This window comes from Notamacropus eugenii, chromosome 2 (assembly GCF_028372415.1).
Source record: "Notamacropus eugenii isolate mMacEug1 chromosome 2, mMacEug1.pri_v2, whole genome shotgun sequence".
Taxonomy (NCBI): Eukaryota; Metazoa; Chordata; class Mammalia; order Diprotodontia; family Macropodidae; genus Notamacropus; species Notamacropus eugenii.
The window spans coordinates 435,700,572-435,727,354 of record NC_092873.1 but is presented as its reverse complement, the minus strand read 5'-3'; the positions used below and the strand labels follow the sequence as shown (position 1 = coordinate 435,727,354).

At 41.6% G+C, this 26,783-nt stretch overlaps 1 protein-coding gene across 2 annotated transcripts; it reads right to left on the bottom strand.

Moving 5' to 3' along the window:
• Positions 1-1,525: 1,525 nt before the first annotated feature.
• On the bottom strand, positions 1,526-26,783 carry GOLT1A (golgi transport 1A). Of its 2 annotated transcripts, none has more exons than XM_072648114.1 (5): positions 26,659-26,783; positions 24,280-24,371; positions 18,156-18,334; positions 12,785-12,842; positions 1,526-6,631 (listed from the first exon to the last, which is right to left on the bottom strand). In XM_072648114.1, exons 1-5 carry the CDS (start codon positions 26,681-26,683, stop codon positions 6,596-6,598), a joined length of 390 nt encoding a protein of 129 aa, XP_072504215.1. In that variant the 5' UTR covers positions 26,684-26,783; the 3' UTR covers positions 1,526-6,595. The 2 variants fall into 2 exon arrangements, with proteins under 2 accessions (XP_072504215.1, XP_072504214.1); XM_072648113.1 differs by lacking the exon at positions 1,526-6,631 and adding an exon at positions 7,987-8,342 and having other exon boundaries at positions 26,659-26,781.

Below are 26,783 nucleotides of genomic sequence, written 5' to 3'. Positions count from 1 at the left end.
ATCACAGGTAGGATATGAACCCAAGTCTTCCTGACTTCAGATCTATCACTCTAACCATAATGCCATACTATCTCTACCTCATATCTTTATCCAGTTTATTTCTCAGTCAGTCCCCCTTTCCCTAGTGGGCTTTGGATGCTGGTTTTGGTCATTATTGTAGCTGCAACCAGCTGATTCTTGTTAAAGTATTTTAAACATCTTGGATTTTTTTGGGGGGGAGTCCTTTGACTCCATAGGTGAAGGTGGCTTCTGGTGAGGAACTTCTACCAACGAAGGTCACACCATTTCTGCAATTTTATAGTTGCCTAAGGAACTGAGGTTAGATAACTTGCCCAGGGTCACACAGCCGATATGTGTTAGAGGTGGTATTCGAACCCAGGTCTTCTCTACTCTGAGTCTATCCACTTTCCCATGATGCCTGTTATTTGGAGGTACTTGGAGAACATATGCAGATTTAGATCAGTGAGTGTTCTAGCGGGCCATCTGGTCCCTTTAGGGAACAGTAAAGTGTAAAAGTAACAAGAAAATTTTCACAGCAACTTAAGTTCTGAAAGCACTTTCCACACATACATGCTCTCATTTGATTGAAAGAGGACCACAGAGTACCCTTGCCTACCCAGCCCGTGGTCAGCTGCTCAGTCCTAACCTGACCTGAGGTCCTGGTGGACATGCTCTGACTTCATATGCCAGACAGCTGCTCGAGCACCAACTCTTTTGTCATCTTGGTCCAGGCAGCCACCTCCTTACAATATTCAGTAGATCTAGGACTGGAATCCCCTTTTCCCCTGTGTGGATGCTGAGATGCCACTTACCTTGGCTCAGCCCCAGGGCTGAGAGGACAGTAGGGCTTGCTGGAGCCTCAGATCACACTCCACAGAAGGCAGTTTCTGGGCTACTGGAAGGAGCTTTCCTCCCTCCCTCCTCTCTCTCTTTGTCTCTCCCTCTCCAACTCCAGAATCACTCTGTTTTATCAAGTCCAGAATGACGTCTTCAAGCTTGGTCCCACCTCTACCTTCTGTCCCCTCCCTTGTCAATCCCTCTTAAAAAAAATAAATAAATAAAAAAATGCTACTTACTCACAGCCCTGTTTTCTGCCCATTATCTGTCTTTACCTCATCTCCCATGAGAGGACTCAGCCTCTCCTTTTTTCTCTCTTGTCTTCCATCCTTTCCTACGTACTCCATTTCTCATCCTTCACTCCCTTGGTCCCCTCCTTCCCTTTTTTCCCCCCTCTACTAGACATATGGCCACTTAGCAAACCCTAAGAGTGGCTCACAATGGGGTCCTGGAGTGGGGTGGTAAACTCAGGTAATAGCAACTTGGTCCTCTGGTCTAACAACCTTGGGTAATTACTGCAAGGCCACCTGGACAGAGGTAGAAATAGTTATAACAACAATTATAAATTATTACTGTTTATTATTATTAATTAAAAATTATGAATAAAATATCAATTTAAATTAATTTAATAATTAAATGTTAATTAAAATGAATAATAAAAGATTATTACTTATAGAAGTAGCATGGCTTAGTGAAGGGGTGTCCAATTCAAATATAAATGGGGTCACTGAATTACATATAACATCCTTCTGGCTGAAAATTGACTTAGAAAACAAAATATTAGCATTTTTGTCTTTGTGTAGTTTCAGCTGTGTCATAACCTCATTTAGGGTTTTCTTGACAGAAATAAGGGAGTAGTTTGCAATTTCTTTCTCCAGCACATTTTACACATGGGGAAACTAAGGCAAACAGGGTGCAGGCCCAGGGCTCTATCCATTGTGTCCCTTAGGTGGGTCAGGAGGGTGGACTAGATGTCCTCTTAGGTCTAGCATAGTTCCAAGTTTGGGAATCAGATCATATGAATCTTCCATAAATAATTCCCTCTATGTCTCCAAGAGACAGAGCTATCTTGCCTATCAGTGCAAATTTGCCTTTTTTCTTTCCTTTGAGACCCTTCCAAAATGTTTATGCTAACACCAACACTGACCTTTGTAAATTGTTGAAAAGTTTGCAAAGAAGTTTATATTTAACAATTTATCTGAGCCTCACAATAGTCTTGTAAAATAGGTGCTACGACTGGCGTTATCCACATTTTACAGATGAGAAAACTGAGCGACAAAAAGGCTAAATACCTAGACCATGGTCACAAAACTAGCAAGAATTGAAATTGATATTTGGAGTGTGCCTTTTTGACTCCAGAACTTTATCCAGTATGGCAGAGGTAACAAATGCTTAGTCAGTGATACCAGCGCCTACAATATTCCCTCCAGTGAGGGGAACTAGATTAAAACTTAAATGGAATATACAATACAACATAGCTAATATTAATATTGGGACAGCTAGGAGGCGTAGTGGATAGAGTTCTGGACCTGGAATCAGGAGGACCTGCGTTCAAATCCGACCTCAGACACTTACTAGCTGAGTGACCCTGGGCAAGTGCCTTCCCCCTGTTTGCCCCAGTCTCCTCTTCTATAACATGGAGATAAGAATAGCACCTACTTTCCAGGTTGTTTCGAGGTTCAGATGAGATGTTTGTAAGGTGCCTTGAGCACAGTGGGCATCTAATAAATGCTTGTTTCCTTCCTTTGCTACTTTGCTCCTTCCTTTGGCTACATTTTTTATTACTTTTCAAAAACACTTTCAGGGATCAGGATCTCATTGACCGGCTCTTTCCTTCCTCCTTAGCACCCACCATAGAGGAAGCATGGCCTCAAGGATAGAAAGCCAGCCTCCAGGTCTTAAATACCTAGATGGGTTCAATGCCCAGGTCTGACAGATCGTAGCTATGTGACCTGGGAACGTCACTGTCAGCGCCCCGGGCAAATCTCTTCTACTGTGAGGGGCACAGCAAGTCCTAATAAGCTTTGGTGGGGAGAATGTCCTCATTTGGAAGGTCCCTCTGCCAATCAAATCGCAGATACCAGCCCCAGGGGGGAGAGATCATTTTGATCTGTAGTCTCCTAGTCCCATTATGCCTTGAGGGCTTCCTCTGATCTCCAAACTCTACCTCCGGCTGCTTCAAAGGGCTTCCTCTCCGCACAGGATTTAGTAGCATACTTCATACACAAACAATAAATATTTGACTGCCAAAAGTTACTAAGTCAGACAAGGAGCATCTATTAAGCACCTCTTATGTGCCAAGCACTATGCTAAGTACTGAGGATAGAAAGGCAAAAACAGTCTCTGTGCCAAAGAAGCGTTCTGATGGGGGAGGAAGGAAGAAACAAGCATTACTAAACACTTACTATATGCCAAGTGCTATTGTTAAGTGCTTTACAAATATTACCTCATTCGATTCCCACAACCCAGGGTACTAGTGTTTCTCTCCCTTCTGCGGAAATTAAAGCACACAGAGGTTAAGTGACTTGCCCAGGGTCACTCAGTTGGATTTGAACTCAGGTCTTTCCTGACTTCACATCATCCAATGCTCTGTCGACTGCACCAACTAGATACATCATGATCCACCAGGATGGAGGAAATGAAAAGCAAGAATTACACAAGTACAAGAAGGTAACTGCAGTGGGAAGACACTGGCAGTGCAGGAGTTCAGGGGAGGAGATGGGAAAGACCTCTTGAAGAAAATGGGATTTGGTCTGAGTCTTGAAGGAAACCAGGAAAAGTCAGGAGGTGGAGATAATGAGGGAGCTAGGTGGTAAAGTGACTAGAAGCCAGGAGTCAGGAATATCAGAGTTCAAATCTGGCTTCAGACATTTAGTAGATGTGGGACCCTGAGCAAGTCACTTAACCCTGTTTGCCTTAGTTTCCTCATCTGTAAAAATGAGCTGGAGAAGGAAATGGCAAGGCACTCCAGGGTCTCTACCAAGAAAACCCCAAATGGGAGAGAACAAGTCCCGGGAACCAGAGCTGTAGCCAAGACAGGTGTGCAGTGGCAGCAGTGGTATGACCAGCCACCATGCCTGGGGCTACGATCAGGAGGATGGGGTGCATGGGGCCCCCTGAATCAGCCCTACAGGCTGATGCAGTTCCATTTTCACTGGGGGAAAAATACAACAGGTTCAGAACACACAGTGTCCTTCTCCAGGGAGTTCCATTTATTTGGTCCACTAGAATGGAAAAAAAGACAAGACCTTACAGAAGCAGCCACAGCCCCCAATGGCCTGGCTGTGAGTGACATCTTCCTGGAGACTGGAGAGAAACATGCCAGCATGAACAGACTGACAGATGCACTGTACATGGTCAGTGTACTGCCCCTGTAGGATCCTAAATCAGAGTCTCTGCTGACTCCCATTCCCAGGGAACCAAAACCCACTCCATCAGCTTCAATTCCATGAACTTCCACTAGGGACCTACCCAGAGTCCTTGACCACACCACCCCTGAGTGAGAGTGTGACCTGGAGAATACTCAAGGAGCCCATCACAATTTCAGAGAAATAGAAGAAAAATTCCAGAGCCTCCTTTTCACCGCAGAGGGTGACGAGAAGGTCCACATGTGAACAATTTCTGGCCCCTCAGTCACTGAAGGAAAGAGTATTTCAGGCCTCTTTCCAGCCCTGAAGAACCATGCTGGCAATGGTTACAGCAAAGGAGGTCCAAAGTGCTTCTGAATCAGCTAACACCAAAGCAGGTGTGTGGCCTCTTGGTCATGGACTGACTTCTGCAAGCCATTTAGGGGTTGAGGGCAGAGTCGAAGAGGGAATGGCCATCTCAGATGCATTCTTAGTTCTCTCCAGTCCATTTCTAATTTGTTTTGGGTGTCTTTCTTACCAAAGGAATTTCCTGACTAAATGCTAAAAAAAACCCTACTCCCAACTACTCTGCTATCCCATGATCCTTTGACAGCTTTGAAACTGGCCATTCTTTTAAACAATCCATGGGCAGGGTAGGGCAGGGCAGGGCAGAGATTTTAAAATCTGCCTGGGATAGAGCCATCAGGAAGGGCAAGAAATGGGAGAAGGAGAGGATAACTTCCTACTTTTTGGTTAATAGAGAAAGGAGGTAGATGTTAGTAACTGTCAGGAATGACTCTTGGGGTTTGATCAGCCTGCCTCTTCCTGGGGGGGGGGGAAGCACTTTGCCCTCTATACCATCTACAATGCAAACTCCTTCACTTTGCTCTTCCCCCCTCCCCCCTGCCCCTCCAGCAGCTCTGGTCCCTTCTTGAACCCTCTGCTGTGACAAGACCCTGTGCTCCAAGACCATGGGAAGCTGTTGGAGAGACAAAAGCAGTAGCAGGTGGGAGATCCCTTCCCAATGTTACTTACCTCAAATACTGAAAGTAGGCGCTGGAAACAGAACTGTAGAAGGCCATAGGTTGGGGAGTGGGGCTGTTTGTTTGTCATTATTGTTTTGTTTTGTTTTGTCATTTCACCTCCAACCATTAAAAACACTGATGTGATTAAAAACAAAAAGGAAAACCCAAAATGGGGTCACAAAGAGTCCGACAAGACAGCAACATCGTGATGAGGAGGTAGAACATTCCAGGCAGGGGATAGTCAGGACGAAGGCAGAATCTGAGGGTCATGTGTGAAAAGCGGATTGTAGATGTGTGGAGGGGAGGTAAATGAAAGGAGACTGGAAAGGCAGCAGGGGACCGGAGTGTAAAGGGATTTTTGTTGTGTTTGTTTATTTGTTTTGGGAGTCAGTTGAAGTAACTTGCCCAGGGTTACACAGCTGTCTGAGGTCAGATTTGAACTCAAGTCCTCCTGACTCTAAGGCCAGTGCTCTCTCCATTGTGTCACCCAGCTGGGCCTGTAAAGGTTTTAAATGCCAAACAGAGCATTTTATGTTTGTCCTGGAAGGAATAGGGAGCTACTAGAGTTTACTGAGTAGGGGCATGACATGGTCATACTTGTCCTTTAGGATATTACTTACCTTGGCAGCTGAGCAGAGGGCGGATTGAAATGCAGAGAGACAAGAGGCAGGGAGACCAACCAGAAGACATGGGCAGTTCCCATCATGTTTCATCTTTACTAATTTTAAGGGGCAGGAGAAGAAATCGCAGAGTTGTTTTAATTTATATTTCTCTTATTAGTGATTTGGAGCAATGTTTTATGTCATTGTCAATAATTTGTAATTTTTCTTTAGAAAATGGTTTGTGTCCTTTCACCACATATCTATTGGGAAATGGGCTTGGTCCTATATTTTTGCTCACTCATTTTACAGATGGGGAAACTGAGGTCCAGGGAAGATGAATGACTTCTCCAAAGTCATATAGCTAATAATGAGCAGAGCCATCCAATAAATTGCTCTCTGTCAATTGCCTATTTGTCCTTTCTGATTGATGAAGGCCCAGAGAGTAGGTATTTGCAAGATACAATATAAAAGGCGTTAAATTTAGAGTCAGAGGACCTGGGTCCAAACCCTAGCTTTGCCACTGTCTATGTGGCTTTGAACAAGTCATCTAGCATCTTTGGACATCAGTTTTCTCATCTGTAACATGAAGGGGTTGAATTAGGTGACCTCTAAGACCCTTTCTGCTTCTTGCTCTATGATCCTATGAGAATTCCCATTCTGCAGGAGGAAGGTTACCCAAAGGAGGGTACTCAAGGACTAGGTTGGCCCCAACATCTCTGCTCAGAAGAAGGTTCATCTGTGTAACTTCTTCTTGGGAGGAGCATACCAGGAGTACCCATCACAGCTACACCCCCAGGATCAAAAAGGAGAAGAAGAGATCCTGAAAAACACCAAAAGCAGGAAAATGAACTAAGGAGTACGGAGAAGGGTCCCAGAACTCAGCTGAATGTCCTGCTCCCAAGGGGCCAAGACTCAAGCTGGTGATTTCCAGGTAATTCACTTTCCTGAAACACAGCCCTATTAACATCTCCACCAGTGTGAAGGGCAATTCTCTGGAAGAGAAGGTAGTGTCTGAACCAAGGGAAAGCCATAAAAGCATAGGAGGAACCTTGACAGGCAATCTAGAACAGCCACATTAGTCCTCCCTCCAAGACCAGTCCCAGGGAGAAAGAGGATGAGAACCCAACATCCACAGAGAACGGCTCCCTTGGATACTTCTTGTCTTCCCAGAGACATGGAGGTGCAATAAGGAGCACTTCTGGAGTGAGAAGGCAAGGGTTCGAGCACTTCTGCCTCTGCCACTAAAAGTGTGCCACCGTGGGAAAGGTCACATAGTTGGTAAGTAGCTGCATCAGAATTTGAACCTACGTCTTCCTGACTCCAAGTCTAGTAGCCTACCCACTGTACCAAAATGCCTCTCTGTGGAATTATGATCTGCATGGATGTGGAGTTCCCACTTTGGGAATTCTGGGAGCTGAAGCAATCATAGTTTTCCAGCATTATCTGAGTATTATTTTCACCCCATAGAGCAATAATGTTGTTGAAAGAATTCAAATTCAGTTTTGCTTTTGTATCTTCTGTCTGTTTTTGATTGAAAGGTTAGGGGGGTATGGTCTGGTTTCCTCTATCGCACTGGGAGTGCCTCAGTAGTAGTTACTCTGTCACCCTCATCAAATTGTAGGCTCTTGTGTCGCTCCTAGAAGAAGACTGAACAACTGTCTTCTCCTATCACTGGATCCTCCCCATCTCTTAACCCACTCACCTCCACTCCCTCTCTCTCTGTCTCCTATGTCTCTGTCTCTCTCTGTGTCTGTCTCTCTGTGTCTGTCTCTCTGTCTCTCACTCTCTCTCTGTCTCTCTCTGTCTGTCTGTCTGTCTCTGTCTGTCTGTCTGTCTGTCTGTCTCTCTCTCTCTCTCTCACACACACACACACACACACACACACACACACACACACACACACACACACACACACACACAATCTATTGCCCAGTAGAGGATTCTGTACTCAGAGGGTGTTCCTTATCAGGGAATAAATGATAGCAAAGTGCTTCATTCTAGCAGGCAGGACTGAAGGTTACACAGGAAGGGGAAGGCGGTACATTTGGGGACCAGAAGTGTCATTCATTCATGTGTCTGAGCAGGTATAAGTGTAGTCCTGCCTAGAGGCAGGGAGGTAGAAAATGATCTTCCAGGGACCTGGAAGACATCAACACTCAGTTCTAGACAAGCAGATTCTCCATCTGGAAGTTTACTTTAAAAGCCTCTCTTTTTGTTGTCCCCAAATACAAGGTAGGAAAGTGAACCCATTCCAGTCTGATCTTCGTGGGTCTTTGTCCTGGGCCACCTCTTTCTCTTAGGGTATCCATGGGGCTGAGACTTTACCAGAGTTCATATTAAACCCATTGGAAACTCTAGATTCAATCACTCAGCTCCATCCCTCCAGCCCAATTCCAAGACAGGACTGGAATTTGTCAAAAAAAGTGTGTGGGGGGGACATCCAATCTTCCCCAGGTACAATAGGCCAAGTTCAAGGAGTCCACCTCTGCTGATCAGACCATGGAGCTGGTGCCCTGGAGCCTCTGGAACAGCTGTGGGAGCCAAGAATCATTATTCTAGACAATGGCAGAAGAGTAGATTCAATATCCAGGTTATTATCAGGGCTGACCTCGAGAGTCAGCTGGAATGCTAGACGCAGATGGTGAGGGGGCAGAGAGGGATAGAAACCCTGACTGGATCAAGGCTATGACATTCTCCTCGTGCTTCCGGAGTGCTCCCTCTCTTCCAGGTACTACAGAGAATAGACCAAGTACCAGAATCTAACTGCAAGAAAAACCTATATTCTTCTCTTATGAGAAGGGGCATTTGGAATTGTTTTTAGGTGAATCCATATGGGATTGTATGCATAGAATTTCTGACTTCTGATTAAATATGGGTCAGCTCCCAAACCATAACTCTTATCATTTGTATCTCTTCTTTCTCTTCCTACACTTAGAGTTTAATTGAATTATGAATGAGTCAATAGAGTGAGTGAATGAAATGTCCTCTATCCTCACCATGTGATTAGTGCCAATTCCTCCTGTCAATCCATACTGTGACTACTAACCATGTTTTCTTTTCTCTACACTTTGAACAGCTACTCTAACTCCCATATTCTTTAACATGTGGACATGGAAAATCCAACTCATAAATCAAGTCCATCTGTTCAAAACTACCAGGGCCATCCTATCTCACACCTACCACTTCCAAAGCAGCTTCCAGTCTGGAAGCTTTTCTTCTGTCATTGAAACAGCTCCTGGAACTAAGCCTTCTCAGTTTAACTGACAAGGAGCTAATGGTTTCTCCTCTCCTCACTCAGACTAAAAATTGAACTTTCATAGTTATTCTCCCCAATCTCCTTAACTTTCTTAACTCTGGTCCATGTCAAAGCCCAATTATGTAATAAAAGTAAATTAAATGGATAAATATTTGCAAAAATACAAAATACCTAGATTAACAGATCGATAGCCAACACATTTAAACAAACCAATCTCAGAAATAGAAAATGAATAACATATAAATCATTTCCCAAAGGAAAAACAAAACAGACCCTGATGGAGTTGTGAGTGGACTTTATCAAACACTCAAAGAACAATAAACTGCAATTTTAAATAAATCATTTGCAAAAATATACACAGAAGCACCTTAACAAACTCTTTCTCTGTGACAATTATGATCCTGATCTCAAACCAGGAAAAGACAAATCAGAGAAAGAAAACAATTTCTCTATATTCTTAATGAATATTAATGTAAAAATATTAACAAAGAAATTACTATAATATATTTAAAATGTTATTCACTATGACCAGCTTAAATTTTGTTCCAGGAATGAAAAGATAGCTCAATGATAGGAAAACTATAAATATATTAGACCATATTAACATCAAAACCAGTTAAAATTATAATTATATCAATAAATGTTAAAAAGTCTTTGACAAAATAGTGATTTGTGTCAAAAACACAAAAAGCAGAGGAATAAATGGACTTTTTCTTAATGAGACAAACAGTATCTAATATAACAGCTGGCATTATTTGTACGGGAAAAACAGTAGAAACCTTTCTAATAAAGGCAGAGGCAAAGCAGGAATACCCATTGTCACTGCTATTGTTTGATATAATTCAATAAATACTACCTATAGTAATAAAAAAAATTGAGGTAAGAGACATAGGCAAAAAGCAGACAAAATCATCTCTTTTTGAAAATCATATCATGATAAGAAAATACTACGTAGTTAATAAAAAATAATTAATTTATAACATCAGCAAAGTAGCAAAACATAAAATAAATTCACAAATCATCAGTATTTCTGTATATTATTAACAAATACCAATTGAAGAACATATAAAAGGAAATGCATTTAAGGTAACTACAAAATGTATGAAATATCTGAAAATCAAAAACTACAAAACACTGTAAATAAAGGAAGACAAGTAATTGAAGAGACTTTGTTTCTATAATAAAAATAATGCTACTGCCTAAATTAAATTATAGGTTAATGCCATGTCAATTAAATAACCAAGGAGTTATTTATAGAGCTGGAATAATATCATACTTAATCTGAAATAACAAAAGTCCAAAAATATGAAGGGAAATCATGGGAAAAAGAGATCTCAAACTATTTTGTAAAGTAGTAATTATCAGAATTGTTTGGTTCTGGCTAAAAAATCGAAATGCAATCACTGGAACAAACAAGACTCAGAAGCAAATGAACATAGTGTAATGTTTGATACACCCAAGGACACTGACTATTAAGGTAAGTTCTTCCTAGATGACCAAAATTGCTGGGAAAACTGTAAAGAAATCTGGCAGAAATTACCTTTAGACCAACCTCTTACACCACAATAAGTTTCAAATGGATCCATGACCTAAATATATTTACATAGTAGGTGTTTGATACTTAGTGCTGAGCATACAAAGATTAAAGAGATAGAGTCCCTGCCATCAAAGACCTTACATTCTACTGGGGGAAATATGACATATACACAAATAAACATAATACAAGATAGAGTATAATAGTACAACAGGGCAAAGACGTCCAGACGCAGTCCTTTAGGGCACTGTTCAACATTCACAAAGAATGCAATTTTATCAGTAGAAATGACCTTTTAAAAGATATGTTACCATCAGCTTTGTCTCTACCCAAGACCATCGGACCTTTCTATCTGACTCGCCAGTAAAACCTTCTATATGGGTCTTCCTGATTAAAATGTAAGAGCTCCTTGACAGCAAGGGTTATTTTCTTTTTTATAATGTAGCCATAATGCTTAGCACAGTGTTTTTTTATGTAGCAATATTTCTTAATTTAAAATTTTTTCATTCATATGATGTGAGGAATAATGAAAAATCTATCAAGGTAAGTTAGAACCAGATTATGGAAAGCCCTGAATTCCAGGCTAAACTATTTGTATTTGTTCTATAAAGAATAAAGAGCTACTAAAGATTTTTGAGAAGGGGATTCACCTGCTCATACTTATGTATTAGGAAAATAATTTTGGCAATTTCAGATTAGAAAGAGGAGAAGCTAGAAGCACAGTAGTCCAGGCAAGAGGTAATGATGGCCAGCATTATGTGGTGGCTGAAGGAGGAGAGAGAAGACAGGTTCAAGTGATAGAACATTGAGATCATGACACGTTGCTTGGGTTGAGTGTTGGGAGAATCCTGATCTGAATGGAACAAGGTGGTTCCTATATTTAACAGAATCAAAGACCTCTTTCAGAGCACCCCAGATGACCTCCCTCCTCTCATCTCCAATTAGATGTTCACCTTACTACTCTATGAACACATCTCAGGTCTGTCATCTGCTCATCCCTTTCCTATCTATGCACCATCTTTCAAGCTGCTCTAGATGTCTGCTCAAAGTGGAGGATCCTCTCTTAGAATCATAGGATCATAGATTTGGCACCAAAAAGTACCCAGAGACCATCTGACCCCGTATTCACATTTTATAGATGAGGAAATTGAAGTTCATGGGAACTAAGTGATTTGCCCAAGGTCATAAAGGTAGCAAGTGTCAGAGGTAAGATCTGAATATAGGGCCAATGACTACAGCCAGGGATCTTTTCTACCATGTTTTCTCTTGCTTTCTTCTCCTTTCTTTAGAAAGCCAATATAGCATTATGAGGTTTGGAGGAGATGGGTATCAGCACCAGAAGGCTCATGGTGAAGTAAAAATAACATTTTCTCTAAAGTCAGAGGATCTGAGTTTCAATCTTGAAACTCTCCAATTTACTACCTGCCATTTACTGCATTAGCACCTCTGAACCTTAGTATCCTCACCTGTAAAAGAAGGGGATTATACTAGATGATGCCAAAGGTCCTTTCCAGCCCTATGCTCAGTATATTCATGTTTTTTGCTCTGCTACTTACTATCTATGTGACCTTTGACTACTCAGTTATCTTCTCTGGGCCTATTTCTCTGGGAATAATCATACCTGCTCTTGTATCTCAATGAGGTAATAGTTAGCAATCTGTAAAGTGACATGTAAAGTGTAAACATTAACATTTTCTCCCCTTTCTCTTCTTTAATGGCCTCTACCTTCGGCCTGCCATCATGCCTCCCCTACTTGATGAAGATCCTAATTCCCCCTCTTTCAGAAGGCCACCCTGGGATGACTGGAAAACATGGAAGAACATTTCTGATGCTACCCTGGAGAGAAATGGAATTCCCAAGGTAGACTTTCCACCAGTCGCTGTCACACAAAAAGAGTCAAGAAGTGCCTTGTTTGTTATTTATGATTCATTCCATTGCCCCCTATATCAGTGAAGTGGCAGTCCCCAGGAAGAGGCTCACTTCAGGGACCAGTTCAACATTACAAGTAAATTAGAGTTAATTGGTTTCTGGATAAAGTTAAGGGAAGTGATCCCAGGCCCTGGGAGCAGGAGCAGAGGTAGAAAGAGGAGGGATAGGCAGGGGACCTTCTTTGGTAATTCCCTTCCTTTGAGAAGAAAAGGTCTACAGTCTCTCTCATCCAGCAACCTCGCCGTGTGACTTACCGAACTGAGAAATGGGATGCTGGAGCCTAGGAATCCAAAAGCAACTGGAAAAAAACCCCTGAGAAAGAAGAGAGAAGGGTTATTGACAACATAGAAGGAGATGGGCTAAGAGTGGAGACAGCCATGATATGATGGAGAGAACTGGCGTTTAGAGGAATTGGGGTCACACTCAAGCTCTGATCCTTCCCACCTATAAAGTGACCTGGTATCTCTGGCCCCTTGTACTCATCTGTAAAAATCAGTGGGTGCTGGCAATATGCTGTCACTGAACAAATAATGGAACATTCTAAGTCATCCTGGCAAAAAGGAAAGGGGTTACCAAGACAAGATACTGAATAGTTATCAGGATTGGTCATTATACAGGATATTTTTGCTTATCTTTCTTTGTTAAAAGGAAGAGTTTAAATTTGGTGGTGGTGGCGGTGGCAGTGGTGTTGACTGGTAGTGGTTGTGGTGACTGTGGAGGTGGAGGTACTGGTGGTAATATTGATGGTGATAGTGATGGTGGTGAGGGCTGTCTGTATGTACTTCTGTTGAGAAAAACCACTGAATCAGAAATGGATCCTTTTCTACTCAAAGAGGATGTGGGTCCCATCCAGATGTTGGACTGGCTTAGGTATGCAGTAGGATTTACAGTTGAAATAGTTCTTAGAGAGCATAAGACCACTTTGACAGAGATTTAAGGTCATAGGACTGTCATTTAGAGCTGTAAGGAACCTTCAAAACCATCTGGTCCTCATTTTACAGATGTGGAGAGCTGACTCAGAGGGGTTAAATGCTTTGCCCTGGGACTGCTCAGGTAATAATAAGCAGAGAAGGATGGAGCTGAGGTCTTCTGACTCCAAACACAAGCCTCTCTCCTTTGTACCACTCTGCCTCCCACAGAATCCCAACCTCAGACTGCAGCACACACACACTTGTTCCCATGGAAACCTAACCCAGGGAAAAAAAGAAAGGAGAAAGTCCATTGCTCTAAGCTCCTCTCCCTGATGTCTATTAGGCTTGGCACATGAGGTCCAGTGCTTTCATTTTCACATCAGCACCAGGGAGCCACGGTTCTCACAAAGATCAATCTAGGAAGATTGAATGCCTCCCAGCTTCTACAGGCGGTAACTTTCTCCCCGCTACCTTCTCTACTTCGTTATCCAAACCTTATTTCTGTTCCAGCTAGGCCACTTTTGTCCCTGTCCTACAACCCTTAAAAATCACCCCGTCCAACCCCTTAATTTGACAGCTGAGAAAACTTCTGCCTATGGCCTGTGACTGTTGGACAAGTCACTTAAACTCTCCAGGCCTCAGTTTCCTTATCTGTAAGATGAAGAGGTTGGGGTTAGAAGACTTCTAAGATTCCTGGCAGCTCAAAAACTGACTCTATGAGAAATAGGAGTTCAATTTACTGATCTATTTTATGTAGACTCTACATCCTTCGCTTTCAGGGAAAAAAATCGGTAGATCTTCCCTCCTTGTATCCTGCAGCACCTTTCCTTTTTTCCAAGATTGTTCCAGGATCACTCTGGCTGAAGCTTAGCAACCACATGGTCCATTTCTTTTAGCGTCTGTGAATAAGGTTTTTTTTAGACCCATTGACTAGCTCACTGAGGGCAGTTAGATGCCGACTAGCCATCAGTTCACATATGCTGGGTTTCCATTTCTTAGTAGCTATTTTTGGGCTCTCCTTCCCAGGCCAAAGACGATTCTCATTGGCAGAGGAAACAGAGGAAAAACAAGTTAAGTAGGTTAGCTTTCTTATCATTGTCTGTAATTATCACTCTATCGACTCAAAGAGGTGATTCTCTCTCTTTTGCTCCTCTGTACCGTTTTTACCAGTTTATAGACTGAAATTTATCAGTTATCAAGTTTGTTTTGAATAAGGTCTGATTTCTCAGACCCGGATTCTAGTCATGAGTTCCACTCTGTTAACTCTCATTGATCTCCATGAGGTTGTTAAATGTGCTTCCATGCACTAGGCTCTCTATGAGCCGCTAGGTGACCCCATATTGCATAGAGGGCTGGAGTCATGAAGACTCACTTTCCTGACTTCAAATCCAGCCTCAGACACTTACTGGCTGTGTGGCCCTGGGGTTTAATCCTTAACCCTGTTTGCCTCAGTTTCCTCATCAGTAAAATGAGCTGGAACAGGAAATGGCTAACCACTCCAGTATCTTTGCCAGAAAAAACAACAAGCAAATCCAAATGAGATCATGAAGAGTTGGACACAACCAAACAACAGCTAGTCTCAGGTTTACTCCATTTATTATCCCATGCTTTGTGCATTTGTATATATACACCTAAGGCCATAGGTTTTAATGATATCCCTCTCTTCTTAAAAATTACGTCCTATAATTTGGAACTAAAATTTAAAAAAAAAACCCAAATGTTAAAATGTGTTTATTTACACATAATTGAGAAAAATAAAATAAAAATTAAATGTAAAAAAAAACTGTACCCTGCAAATCATTGGCCCTCTCTTCTGTTTTCTTTCTCTGTTGCGGTTGCAATTTTCTGTGCTAGCTAGGTTGGCACACCTTTTTTGAGCAGCATTACTCCTTTTTCCCTTTTCTGCTTAAAGCTCTCTTGGTAAGATTTGAAAAACTCTTAGTGAATGTTTTTTTAAGTGGTCCTTGTCAGGTGCCTGCCATCTCTATCCAAGAATTCAGCATCCCTACATCTTAAATACTGATCTGGAAAATCTAAAACTCATTCTCTGACATTGTCTTCTTAGTCCAGTTTGCTGTTCACTTTTCAAGGCTGTCTTTTTCTTTTGGAGTTTTTTCCTCCTTTCAAATGGCAGTGGGGGTGAGTGGGAGGGGCTGAGCACAGTCCCCAGAAAAATAGTAACAAATATAATATAAATAATATAATAATAATATATTATATCATATGTAAAATATAATAAATGTTGATTGATTGATTGGGGAACACTTTCCATGCCCTGAAGTTTCTTCCTTTATTCATTTTTCCTTTTTTGGTCAAGGACTTCACCCTCCTTAGCAATGCTTTCTGAATTGCTCTGGTGATCTCATGTGCCCTAATATCAATCGCTAGATTCATTTGGAAAATCTCAGAAGGCTTTTTGTCACGTCCTGAATATGCCCTAAAAAAGCCAGTAGGCTCCCTATATACTCTCACATTGTCTCCTCTTGGAGGGTAGAGGCTCCTTATGTTTTTATCGAAGGACTACGCTACCAGTAGGTGCTTAAATTGCTGTCAGGTTGAATGAGGCAACTACCTTGTAGTGGAAAGAGCACCAAGGACTGGGAGTAAGAAGACGTGGAATCTAGCTCCATCTGTGCCTCTATATGTGTGACTGTCAGCAACCCACTTCATCTTCTGAGCCCCAGCCCTCAGAGCTGTAAAATGGATATAATAATCCTGCCTTGCTTATCTCACAGGGCTAACACTAGAAAGAGATGTTCTTTAGAGAGCGCTTTAAAGTTTGCGAAGCAGTGTATTTACGTGAGCTCATTTGATCTTTTAAAAAAATCTCTTAAAGTTGTTATAAGTAATGAAAGCTTATTGTCCCTGTCTTACAGCCAAAGAAACAGTCTGAGAAAGAGGTTAAGTGACTTGCCGACAATCAGACAGCTAGTGTCAGAGTTTGGGCTCAGGCGAGGCCACTGTTCAATGATCACTTTACGCTGATGATTCCCAGATCTATAAATCCAGCTCTAGTCTCTCTCTTGAGCTCTAGCCCTACATCAACTGCCTTTGGGATGCCTCAAACCGAACATATCCAAACTAAAATTCAGTTTCCCCCTCTTCTGAACTTCCCTGTTACTATTGAGGGTGCCATCATCCCCCCAGTCACCCAGGGTCGCTGTTTAAACATCATTCTTTCACTTACCCCATGTGTCAGTCAGTCAACAAGCAGCTGTTAGGAGCTTACTAAGTACCACTGTGCTAAGTTATAGGGATGCAAAGAAAGGCAAAAAACCACGGTCCCTGCCTTCGAGGAGCTCTTATTCTATTGAGAAAGATAGCATGCAAAGCACTTTTACATATAAGATAAATATTGTGTATTTGGAAGGTAATTTCAGAGGGAAGGTGATGAGAAGAACTGGGAAAGAATTCCTGTCGAAGGTGGGATTTGAACTTGGTCTTGAGGGAGGTCAGGGAGGCCAGGAGGCAGAGGTGAGGATGTGGGGGACAGGGAAGGGAAATGTCCAGAGTTGGGAGACGAAGTGTCCTATGCGAGGAGCAGCAAGGAGGCTGGTGATCATGAAGGGGAATAAGGAGTAAGAACCCTGCAAAGGTAGGAAGGGGGAAGGTTGTGAAGGACTTTAGAAGCCACACTTTAGAAGCCAGATTTTGTATCTGATCTTGGAGGTGCTAAGGCGCCAGAGGAGTACCTGGCATAAATGCTTGTTGCCTGACTGGCTCGAAGTTCCCCACCCCTGCATCTAATCAAGGCACTAGGTTGTCTGTTTTTGGAATAATCAAATGAGGCAATTATGTTAAAAATGTTTTTTAGCTGATGCAAGCTATTATTGATTGATTAACAGATTGAAATGGGGATGGCTCTTCCACAATTTTTTTTTGTTGTTGTTCAGTTGTGTCTAACTCTTTGTGACCCCATTTGGAGTTTTCTTGGCAAAGATATTGGAGTGGTTTGCCATTTCCTTCTCCAGTTCATTTTACAGATGAAGAAACTGAGGCAAACAGGATTAAGTGACTTTTCCAGGGTAGCATGCATAGTAAGTGAGGTCAAATTTGAACTCTGGTCTTCCTGATACCAGGACCAGCACTCTAACTGCCCCACTTTTTATAGCACTATACAAAACCTGGTAGTTGCTTTGAGATCCTTGAGTATCTCAAGTCTAAGAGAGCCTAATTGTACAGACAGACAGACCCCTAACCAAGTTTCTTCCGCTGTTCTCATTCCTATCTCCTCTGAACCAGAAATTTTAGACTCCACACCATGAACCACCCTGGACTCTGACAAGTGTGAGTTTTTATCTTCCCAAGCCTTTACTTTACTTCATGGCCACCAGCTCCAAACCCTGGCAGGCACATATAACTCTTTTCTAGGTCCCCTTTATCTGGGGTCTAGCCCTTGAGGACAGGGGCTATCTTGTTTGTACTAGGAATATAGTGATCACTTAATACTCTATCATCTATCACTTTCTCCCTCTATGTCTGCCTGCCTCTCTCTCTGTGACTCTCTCTCTCTGTCTCTCTGTCTGTCTCTGCAGCTCTGGCTTTTGTCTTTGTCTGACTCTTTCTCTGTGTCTTGTTGGGTCTCTGTCTCTATGTCTTTCTCTCTGTCTCTCTCCAATTCTACCCATACACACACACACACACACACACACACACACACACACACACACACACACACACACACACACATTCCTGCCAGGAAAGGTCCACTCACCTGAAGAGGTTAATAAAGCCATAAGTCTCCAAGGCCATTCCCAAAAGAGGCCAGCGCAAGAGGACAATTATCACACCTCCCAGGAAGAAACTTGTCCCCTTCAGTTTATGCCGTTGGAAGAAGAATCCAAAAGTTCTTCTCAAACCAATGATGAAGGAGAGGCCACATAGGAATAGTATCTGTGGAGAAGAAGGGAGGAGACAGTCGTGGAGGGGGGTTGTGGGACAGAGCACTGAGGACTGAGGACTAGGGCCTTGGCTCAGGGATTATGCGTGAGGGAGCACGTTTTTATCTTCTTAGAGATGAAGGGAGAAAATACTGGAAGGATTGATTTAGGCATGTGACAGAATCCTAAAAGTCTTTATGAAGAGGAAAAAACTCAGTAGGGCTGAACTGGGTGGGAAGGAAAAACCTTGGAAGATAGCTTTTGAAGGGTCATTTTTTAATAGTGCATGTTTTGGTTTTTTGCAGTGTTATTCTTCCAATACATTTTCCCAGATAAAAATCATCACACTCTCCCTAGGAAACAGGTGGAGATGTTTCTACACATTTTACAGAAAAGACAGTTGAAACTCAGAAAAGTTAAATGACTTTGCCAAAGATCACACAGCAACCTAGGTTGGAAAGCCAGATCAGACTTTTCATCCAAGGGAAAGCACATTGAAAGAATGAATAGATAGCTGAACTTGGAGCCAGAAAGATCTAATGAGTGTCAGATTCCTCCTTGGATGATTACTAGTCAAGTCACTTAACCTCTCTAAGCCTTAGTTTCCCTATCTGTAGAATACATGATAATGCCTATAATTCCTGCCTCCTAAGGTTATGTATGACTCAAATTAGGTAATGCATGGTCACTTTGAAGTGGTGCCCTTTTTGTAAGGAAGAATTTGTGACAGATAAGAGCAAGAAAAAGTACTGTCATGGAAAGAAAAAGATTTAAATCCATTGGTAAAGGATGGAAGATTGTTTCTGTCATAAATGGTCATTTAGATGCCTAAAAGGAAAAGGAAAATAAAATTGGTTTAATTAGTTTTAAAATGTCAAACATGAATAAAGAAATACAGTTTTCAGATGAAATTTAAGCAGTTTTAGATAGAAAATGAACTGTGGAATAAATATGAAGATTTAAATCACCTTGTAAAAGATATAGGACAATGATTCATTTGCATTTAATCAGTGTGATGATTTAAATGATCAGAGAAAGGGGTTTCATTATTAAAAACTGGGAAAATCTGGATTTTCCCAGTTTTGTATTCAAGAACACAAAATGAGATGGAGGACTATTAGGAACTTTGAACTGCAGAGCATTATAAAACCTCAATTATCTGGATGTAATAGATTTAAGACTGAAGAGAGTAAATTTTTTAAAAAATGAGAACTATAGCTATTTTGAGGCTAGGAGTATACTTAAATAAGCTCTACTGTTTTCATAGTAGAAATCTGATGAGTTGTTACCGTTTAAGTGAAAAATGAGTTACTACGTACAAGGAAGCTGTGGTTTATGCTACTGAAAGATAAAGGAGATAGGATATAGGAGGCTGTAGCTAATGAGGGAAAAAATCTGGCAAGTGAAGATCGAAGAAAAAGTCAGAGATCAAAAGCAGCTCTATCAGAGCTATGTATAGACAAGAGCAGTCAGTTAGCAGTCAGGTGACAGAAGGCTTCAGCTACATAATTCATGATTGCCTAAAGAGAAACTCAACCTCATTGGGAAAAAAAGGTTCAGTTCTAGATATTGTTCTTCAGCATCTTCTAAAACTTCAGAGGGGTGAAGCCTCTCATAAGCCCCTGTTGTCCTTTACTGACCCCCTCTGGATTGAGGGAGAGAAGGGCAGAAAGAGGAAAGAGGCTTTGGAGCTGCAAAAAATCCTATTGATGCTGGGGCTTAATTGAACTATGTAGAATTCTGGTGAGTGAAGAGCTGGCTAGGTTGGTTTGCCTTGTCAAGAGACTCAACATTATCTATTTTCTGTAAGTTCTTTTCTAATTGGATTACATAGCATCCTGGTGAGTGAATAACTGACTGGATTGGGCTGGATAATCCAGAGATAGCTAGCTAATGTTTTGCATTTCTCTGGTTTAAATGAAAAATGGCTCCAAAGGAAAAACTGTCCAAATTAAGTAGTAACACTTTTTTAATATCCTTTTAAAGGCGATTCTAATTTTAAAGAGCTTGTTAATTCCTTGGTTATAAAGAAGACATGAAGCTCAGCAGACAAGCAGCTGTCAGAGTAGGTTTGGCATCTAGAGTTGTAAGTTATCCCAAGTACATGGGTTTTCCTCCTCCCTTGTGTTTCCCTGCCACATTGCTGCAAGGGTATATGCCCATTTTCCCTACAGATACAGAGTACATTTGTGGGATAATGTGAACCAGGTTCATCTGTGAGTGTGATTAGGTTTAACCTGTAGTGCCATTATTATTTCTTTGTCTTATTGCTAAGTAAATGGTTATGTTTAACATCTAAGTGTCATTACTGCAAGTGGCTGGTTTGTATAAAGGGAAATGCTTCGGGAGGGCCTTAAGAGATAAAGTAATGAATAGAAGGATGGCATTATTCCTCAAATGCAAAGTGATGGATCTTCTCAGAGAATCTAGACCTGCCCAAGTCAGAGCAAGCTGAAGTGACAAAGCCAACACAGAAAGTATGCAAGTATCCATCCGCATGACCTAGTCAGAGGTATGAGGCTCTATTGGGTGGATGAATACCCATGAGTACCCACTTCAAAAAGTTTAAAGCCCTCTATAAATTTTAGTTCTTATTATTAATAAATGTAATAACATTAGTAAGTGTAAAACATGAATGAGTATAAAAATGTAGTGATCTCGTAAGAAAAGCATAGACCTAGGATCAGGAGACCTGGCTTCCAGTCTTGACTCTGACATTTGTTAGTTGTGTGACTTTGGGCCAGTCACTTTAATTTTTCTGAGTGTCCATTTCTTCATGTGTGAAGAGGCAATAATAAACCTTTCACTACCTATCTCATACTTTTATTGTGAGGAGAGCGATATCTAAATAATTACCATAAATATCTGAGTTGCAGTATTTTTATTAGTGGGGACTATGATGATAACTGTCTCTAAATATATGAAAGGCATCTCTTAGAAGAAGATTAGACCCCCAGGGTGGGTGAAAATAGCAGAGAAGCTGGTTTTGATGCCTTTTGAGCATCCCAATAATTAACATTGTCCTCAGAGTAAAATGAGCTGCTTCAAGTTCCCCATTCTGCTGCACCATGAAGCAGCTAGATGGTGTAGTGGATAGAGTAGGGGATCTGGATTCTGAAAGATGTGTGTTCAAATCCAGACTTAGGCACTTCCTAGCTGTGTGTCCCTGGGTAGGTCATTTAATGTCCATTTGCCTCAGTTTCCTGGTCTGTAAAATGGGGATAACAGCACCCACCTTTCAGAGGTGTTGTGAGGATAAAATGTGTAAATTATTTAGCAAGCCTTAAAGCTCTACATAAATACTAGCAATTATCATCCTCAGAAGTCTTCAAGTGGAAGTTGGGTGACCCCTCGTGGGGATACTATGGATGAGATTTCCTATTTGGGTACAGGTTGGACTAAATTACCTCTGACATCCATCCCATCATATTCTGAGGTCCTATCACTCTTTTATTCATCTATGTTGCTTATTATCCCTGTTCTTACAACCTTCTGGATCCCATCCTCAGATCCTACAGCCTAAAGAGTTATTTCTTTGGTGAGCATAGTGGAAGCTGAATCCTGACGTTAAGTCAAATCAAACATTTGTTAAGCACCTACTATGGTGTTCTTCATGCTAATAATCCACCTCCCCAGTGGATAATAATCTCTGAAGACTAATCTGAAACCTCTCTCTGGTGGATAAGTTCTAGGAAGTTGCCAGAGCCACAGAGAAGGTCTTTGGTTGGGCAGGATAACAGGACCTGTAAATGTCAGAAGGGGAATGCCAAGCTCCATTTTACTAACTCCACACCCAGCACTATATATCCATTCAGTCAATCTGCTTCACTCAATAAGGGTAACTATTTGTGGGGTGCTCTAAAGTTTGCAAAGCACTTTGTCTCACCTGATCCTCATACTAACCTTGTGAGATGGGTACTAGAGAAACACTTATATCACAGGTAAGGAAATAATAATAAGAATGAATACTAAAATTATAATAATTAGCATTTATATAGCACTTCAAGGTTTGCAAAGCACATTCCATATGTTAACGCACTTGATTCTGTCAATAACCCTGTGAGGTAGGTGCTACTGTTATCCCCATTTTACAGATGGGGAAACTGAGGCAAGAAGAGGCTAAATGACATACTCAGAATTAAGTAGCTGTAAGTGTCTGAGGTGGGATATGAGCCTAAGTGAAGAGGAGGACACCAGATCCTGGGCTGGGGGACTTGGGTCCTAATGTTGTCAAGGATACCACTTTTATGCCAGTCACCCAGGTACACAAACTAGGAGTCATCCAAAGGCATGCTGGAAGCCAGGTCTAACCAAGCTGATTATGAAATTTTCAGTGAGCATTTACAGCTTGGATATGGGCAAAAGTTACACACTGAGGCTTAGCTTATCATTTTATGGATTGTTGAAACTTAAGAAAGTGGTGGAAAGTGTTAATAAGGCAAATTAAATTTTAAGGTGTGTTGTGGGTACAAGACTGCTGTTGATGATATTATACAGCTGGTTGTTAACAATTTACCAGCATAATGCTGGAGCATCCTCAACTCTTCCAGTCTCTCACTCCCTCCATCCTGTCAGTTGTCAGGTTAATTCTACCTTCTTAACATCCCCTGGATCTATGTCCTTCTCTCCACTTGTAGTATACCTCGAACCCAGACTATTGCCAAACATCAGCAAATTGATCTCCCTGTATTCTCAGTCTGTCTAATCTCCAATCTATCTGGCACAGAACTGCCAAATTCATATTCCTAAAGCACAGGGGTGGGGCAGCTAGGTGACGCAGTGGATAGAATACAGGCTTTGTAGTCAGGAGGACCTGAGTTCAAATCCATCCTCAGACACTTACTAACTGTGTGACCCTGGGTAAGTCACTTAAACCTGTTTGCCTCAGTTTCCTAATCTATAAAATAAGCTGGAAGAAGAAATGGCAAGTCATTCTGTAATGGCAGATAAAATAGGATCTTTTGCTGTTTTTGTTGTAGTATAATCAAGAAGTATACTGCCTCTATTTGAACGTGATTAAGGAGGATTTTTCCCACCCATGTTGGACCTGAGAAGATTTGTGGGAAGACCCATGCCTTCTGTTAATGTGACACTGGTTCTCAAGGGATGTGATGCCTTCTGGCTCTAAAAAGTGTATAAGGACTCTGAGGTGCAGGTTTTATTTTGGGTCTTACTGACTGGAAGTGTTTGGCCAGATGAGGACTCTGGGGAGCCAATTTAAGGAGCACATGCTCCACCACACTTTGAAAACCCTGATGTCAGTGCTTCTCTCTTTGGTAACTGTGGTCCAACAGTTGGGGTTCAACTGTCTGTTCAGTTCAGGCAGAGGAACCATGTCTGTTGACTTTTAATTTTTCTGTATTTTCTTTGAAGTCTGGGGTGCTGACTCCCCTGAATTAGGTAAATGATATGAGTGTTTGGTTAAAGGAATGAAGCATGTTTGATTAAAGTGATTGTTAACCCCTCAAAAGTTGCCTTTCCATTTATGAATGCAGATCTAAGAACCTGTGATAGCAGGCCCTCCTATGTATGTTGGGATGCTTACTGATACACATTCCAGCATCTTTGCCAAGAAAACCCCAAATGAGGTTAGAAAGATTTGGACACAACGGAAAAACAACTGAACAACAAAATGATATATTTGCTTATCTATATGAATGTGTTTATTTCCCCAGGAGAATGTAAGATCTCCTGGGCAGGGACTTCCTTAATTTTGTCTGAGTATCCTCTCTTTCTAAAGAAAATGCTATGCCTGAAGCAAAGAATGTACCGAACTTATTGTTCAGCACTTGATGTGCTGAACATTGATGCGGACTGATAGATGTCTCTTTGACAGTAGCAACAGACTAGCAGAGTCTCTTTGGATTCATTTTCTTGGTTCTTGGAAAGGAAACCAGGTAGATGTGAAGAGATCTTCTTCGAAGGATTGGGGAGGGGGTGTGGAGAAGGGTGACTCACATTTCCGAAGGCCAGAAGCACGGAGTCAAAGTATAAGAGGATTCCAAAGAGGATGAAGAAAATGCCAAAGCCCATGATACCCATGCCAATTTCTGCAAACAAGAACATGACAGATGGGATGGAAGGAGGTGGTCAGGCCAAGCAAAACACCCAGTTCCAGGAGTCCCGACACCAGGCAAAATATCCAGGGGGTTGAATCACAGCTGCTACCTCTCTAGGCTTTTTTCTCCAACTGGACAAAAGATTCAAGGACATTCCCTTTTCCTTCAAAAGGGTTGAAAATTTCACCCCCTTATCAATTACTTTCCAGAAAGGTATTGGGCTTTTACGATAACATTTATAAGTTGATTTCTCTCAAAATTAGTGCCGATTTAGGTGTAACCCAAATCTCAAAACCCAGCTGTTCGGGAGAGATGGATGAACTGCCCTCACCTATGTGAGGAGTGGGGCCAGTTGGCTAGAGTAGAAGAGAAGAATCCCCAAATCTTTCTTTTCTTAGGGCATAAATACATACATATATACATAAACTATATATAGTTAATGTATTTTTATATAGTTTAGATATAATTATATATCTATTTATATAATTTACATGTCTAAATCTAAATGTATCTAAATATATATAGTTACATTTACACATAGTTACATATAGTTCTATTTATAGTTATTTATATTTAGACATAGTTATTTAAATTTATATATAATTACTTCTATTTACATGTAGTTTATTCATATTTTTGTTTATTTAGTTTTTAAAAGTCTTATTAAAATTTATCCCATGTTGTACTTCACTGTGTCATCCCTTTGATAGCTGCCCAGAACCTTGCCTAGCCCTTGTCCTAGCTTTGCAAGGCAGGTTCCCCCACCAACCCCTGGACAAATACCCATTGCCCTTCTGAAGAATACCCAGTCACACCCTGGTTCACCTGGATCTCAGGGATTGAGGAGTTAAGATAATATCAATCATATCCACAGACTTATAGACCCTTCACTGACTGCTGCTCTCTACAAAAAAGTCGGAGTTGGGGGTGGAGATTCTAAATGGAAGATGACAGGAAGGTCTTCAGGATAGACTAGATGCTTTTTAGAGTTTGTTGGGGAAAAGAAGAGAGGAGAAGTGGGAAGATCTCAGGCTAACTAGTCTGCTTCAGACTTGTTGGTCATCCCTCTTGGGTCAGAGGTGTCCTCATTGTGAAGATGCTGAATGATAAAGAGGGAGACCCAAAGTATATGATACTCCAGGGCATGTTGGTATTGGATCCACACCAGTTCTTAATGCCTTCCCACTTTGGATTACATTCATAGGTCCATGAACTCTTTTTAAAAATTTTGGTAACCATACTACAATAACATTAACTTCCTTTGTAATCCTCTGTATTTAAAAAGATGATTTGGAAAAGGGGTCCATTGGTTTTTTCAGACTGCCAAAGGGGAGCGCAACTCACAAAAGGTTAAGGATGCCTGTCCTCCTCTGTATATATCTTTATTGTTCCCTGTCACTGACTTGTTGACTTCCCACATTAGATTGTGAGTTTCTTATGGGAAAGGATTCCTTCAGTCTTTCTTTGCAAGCCCAGTACTTCATGCTGTGTCTAGAATACAATAAGCACTTAAGAAATGTTTGTTGCCAGACCAACTGACTGTTCAGCATTTTATCCACCCCATTATGCTGTGGCTAAGTGGTGCAGTAGATGGCACACTGGGCCTAGAGTCAGGGAGATCTGAGTTCAAATTTGGCCTCAGACACTGACTGTGTGACCCTGGGCAAGTCACTTAACCATGTTTGTCTTAATCTGTTGGTGAAGGAAATGGCAGACCACTCCAGTATCCTTGCCAAGAAAACCCCATGGACAGTACAGGAGTGCTATGGTCCATGAGGTCACAAAGAGTCTGACATGACTGAACAACAATAAAAATGCTACCTGTTTTTGTATAATCAAATGGGATCATGTATTTGGATATGATTAATATATTCCTTACTCTATAGTCTCCCATGTCCTAGTCACCCTCCCACCAAGCCTTCAAGGATAAGCTTTGATCTGGCCCCTTGGTGCCAACGTAGCGATTACTGAGGGCCTTTGGTCTAAGCCAAGGGATGGATGGTGAGGATCCCTTTCCCTATGAAGGCATAAATGCCACACCCAGCCCAGGTCACCAAAGCCTCCTGTATGCCAACACAGCAGCCTCTTACCTCTCAGCTCCAGAGGTCAGTGATTACTATTTGCCTGCCTCCACCCCCACCCTCCTTCTCAGTTGGAGGTAATGAGGAAAGGTGTCAGTTTTTGCACATGAACCCAAAGCTTCTCTTCCACCCCCCAACTCCCAGCTCCCGCCCCACCTACCCCTTTCCCTGCCTCTAGCATCCTTTGCCTTACTCACTCTGCCATTCGGAGACGGAGATCATGCTGTAACCTATGAGGGAAGTACTTGGAGACAGTCTCCCTGGGAGTCAGAGTGCTATGAAGCCTAGAGCTGCCTACACATGCTGTTGAAAGAGTGAACCT

Excerpts from the sequence above, each read along its gene's own strand:
- GOLT1A (XM_072648113.1), bottom strand. The coding sequence starts at position 26,683 with ATGATCTCCGTCTCCGAATGGCAGA. Across the intron at positions 24,372-26,658 it reads CTCCGTCTCCGAATGGCAGA|AAATTGGCATGGGTATCATG; the intron begins GTGAGTAAGGCA and ends TCTTGTTTGCAG. Across the intron at positions 12,843-18,155 it reads GGCTTTATTAACCTCTTCAG|GGGTTTTTTTCCAGTTGCTT; the intron begins GTGAGTGGACCT and ends CTTCTTTCTCAG.